General features: G+C 44.9%; 1 protein-coding gene across 1 annotated transcript; it reads right to left on the reverse strand.

Moving 5' to 3' along the window:
• Positions 1-219: 219 nt before the first annotated feature.
• rasd3 (RASD family member 3) lies at positions 220-1,203 on the reverse strand. Its single transcript, XM_051125691.1, has one exon. It carries the CDS (start codon positions 1,072-1,074, stop codon positions 439-441), a length of 636 nt encoding a protein of 211 aa, XP_050981648.1. The 5' UTR covers positions 1,075-1,203; the 3' UTR covers positions 220-438.
• Between the last annotated feature and the right edge of the window lie 289 nt (positions 1,204-1,492).

Consider the following 1,492-nt stretch of genomic DNA (forward strand, 5'->3'; position numbering starts at 1 on the left):
GGATCGGCAGGATATAATCTGCCGAAAAAGCTTTTTAAAACAGTCTTTCATTGATTTAACCAAGATAATGTTGTCAAATTACTGAATATACTATCTCTCATTTATTCAGTCATACTAGGTTGAAGTAAGAAAACATGCCTGTTGAACTTTAGCCAAGTAGGTCACATTTGATGTTACCTTTTATGGAACAAGGTAATGAATATGCACAAAGAACACATATTGGTTAGAACATAATTTGCATTTATTCACTCATAAAAGAATACTCTGGCTCTCATTTAGAGAGATCAGAAACAGAATTGGTAAAAAACCCACATGATTATCATAAAACATCAGAGCCATTCAGTCTCACTAAACTGTCCAACATTTAGGTGGAGTCTATTGATCCAGATCACTCAAGCATCAGTATGATGCACAACTATAATGTCACGCAAATATCCATTAAGACAATATACAGCTGTTGTTCTTCTTCATTGGAGGCTTTTTCCGCGTCTCTGTAAGTTCTCTGGTCATTGTCTGCGTCCGTCTGCGCAGTGCCGGGCTCACACGGCTCGGTAACTTCATCTGCTGAAGCAAGTCCCGAAAAACACCTGTGACGTTCTCGCCAGTGCGTGCGGACGTCTCCACAAACCCCGCGCCCCAGTCTTCCTCCACTGCGCGCATCACCTCAGCAGTGGCCTGGCGACTCCGGTTGCCCAGGTCCGCTTTGTTTTCTATCACCGTGATGCCCGTAAACTTCTCTCCCTTCAACTCCAGAATCTCCTCACGGAGTCGCTGCACCTCCTCTAGGGAGTCTGGCTCGTCGGCGGCGTATACAAGCGCAAACGCATCCCCGGTACGGATGCACAGAGCGCGCATCGCTGGGAAGGAATAACTACCGCTGGTGTCCAAGATCTCAATGCGCACCCTTGCGCCGTCTGTGTCGTATTCGAGAGCGTGAAGCTCCTCCACCGTACGCGTGTATTTGGAGTCGAAGCGATCTTGCAAGAAACGGATGATCAGGGCGGTTTTTCCAACTCCGGCTGCGCCCAAAAACACGAAGCGCACCGTTCGATGCTCCTGCACCAACAAAGACATATCGCTTCAGCTGTTGATCTTATAAATTATGGTGTCCAGAAGAGTTTCAGTTCAAACTTAATTCTTTAAACGTCTTTATGCCATCGAGATGCTGTACTGATGTGTTGAGAAGAGGCAAGGATGCTGCCCTTATATTACCTGAATGCGTCCTACGTACCACTAGTTGTAGCCAATGGAAACGTGAATGACGCGACGCGTGGGTTTGTGTGTTGTAGAGTTTCAGAGGAGTTTCAGAGGAATTATTCAGTGAGTTCAGCTGGGGTTAGTAGGAAATTTTCGGGGCGCAAACTGTTTAGATTCATTAATCTCGCGCAAAAGCTGTTTGAATGACAAAATGTGAACACAAATTGCCCATGAAGAATATACATCCTCAAAAAATTTACTGCTGTATATTTTGTTGTTTCACATACTATTTTTT

The sequence above is a fragment of the Labeo rohita genome, chromosome 1 (genome assembly GCF_022985175.1).
Source record: "Labeo rohita strain BAU-BD-2019 chromosome 1, IGBB_LRoh.1.0, whole genome shotgun sequence".
NCBI classification, from domain to species: domain Eukaryota; kingdom Metazoa; phylum Chordata; class Actinopteri; order Cypriniformes; family Cyprinidae; genus Labeo; species Labeo rohita.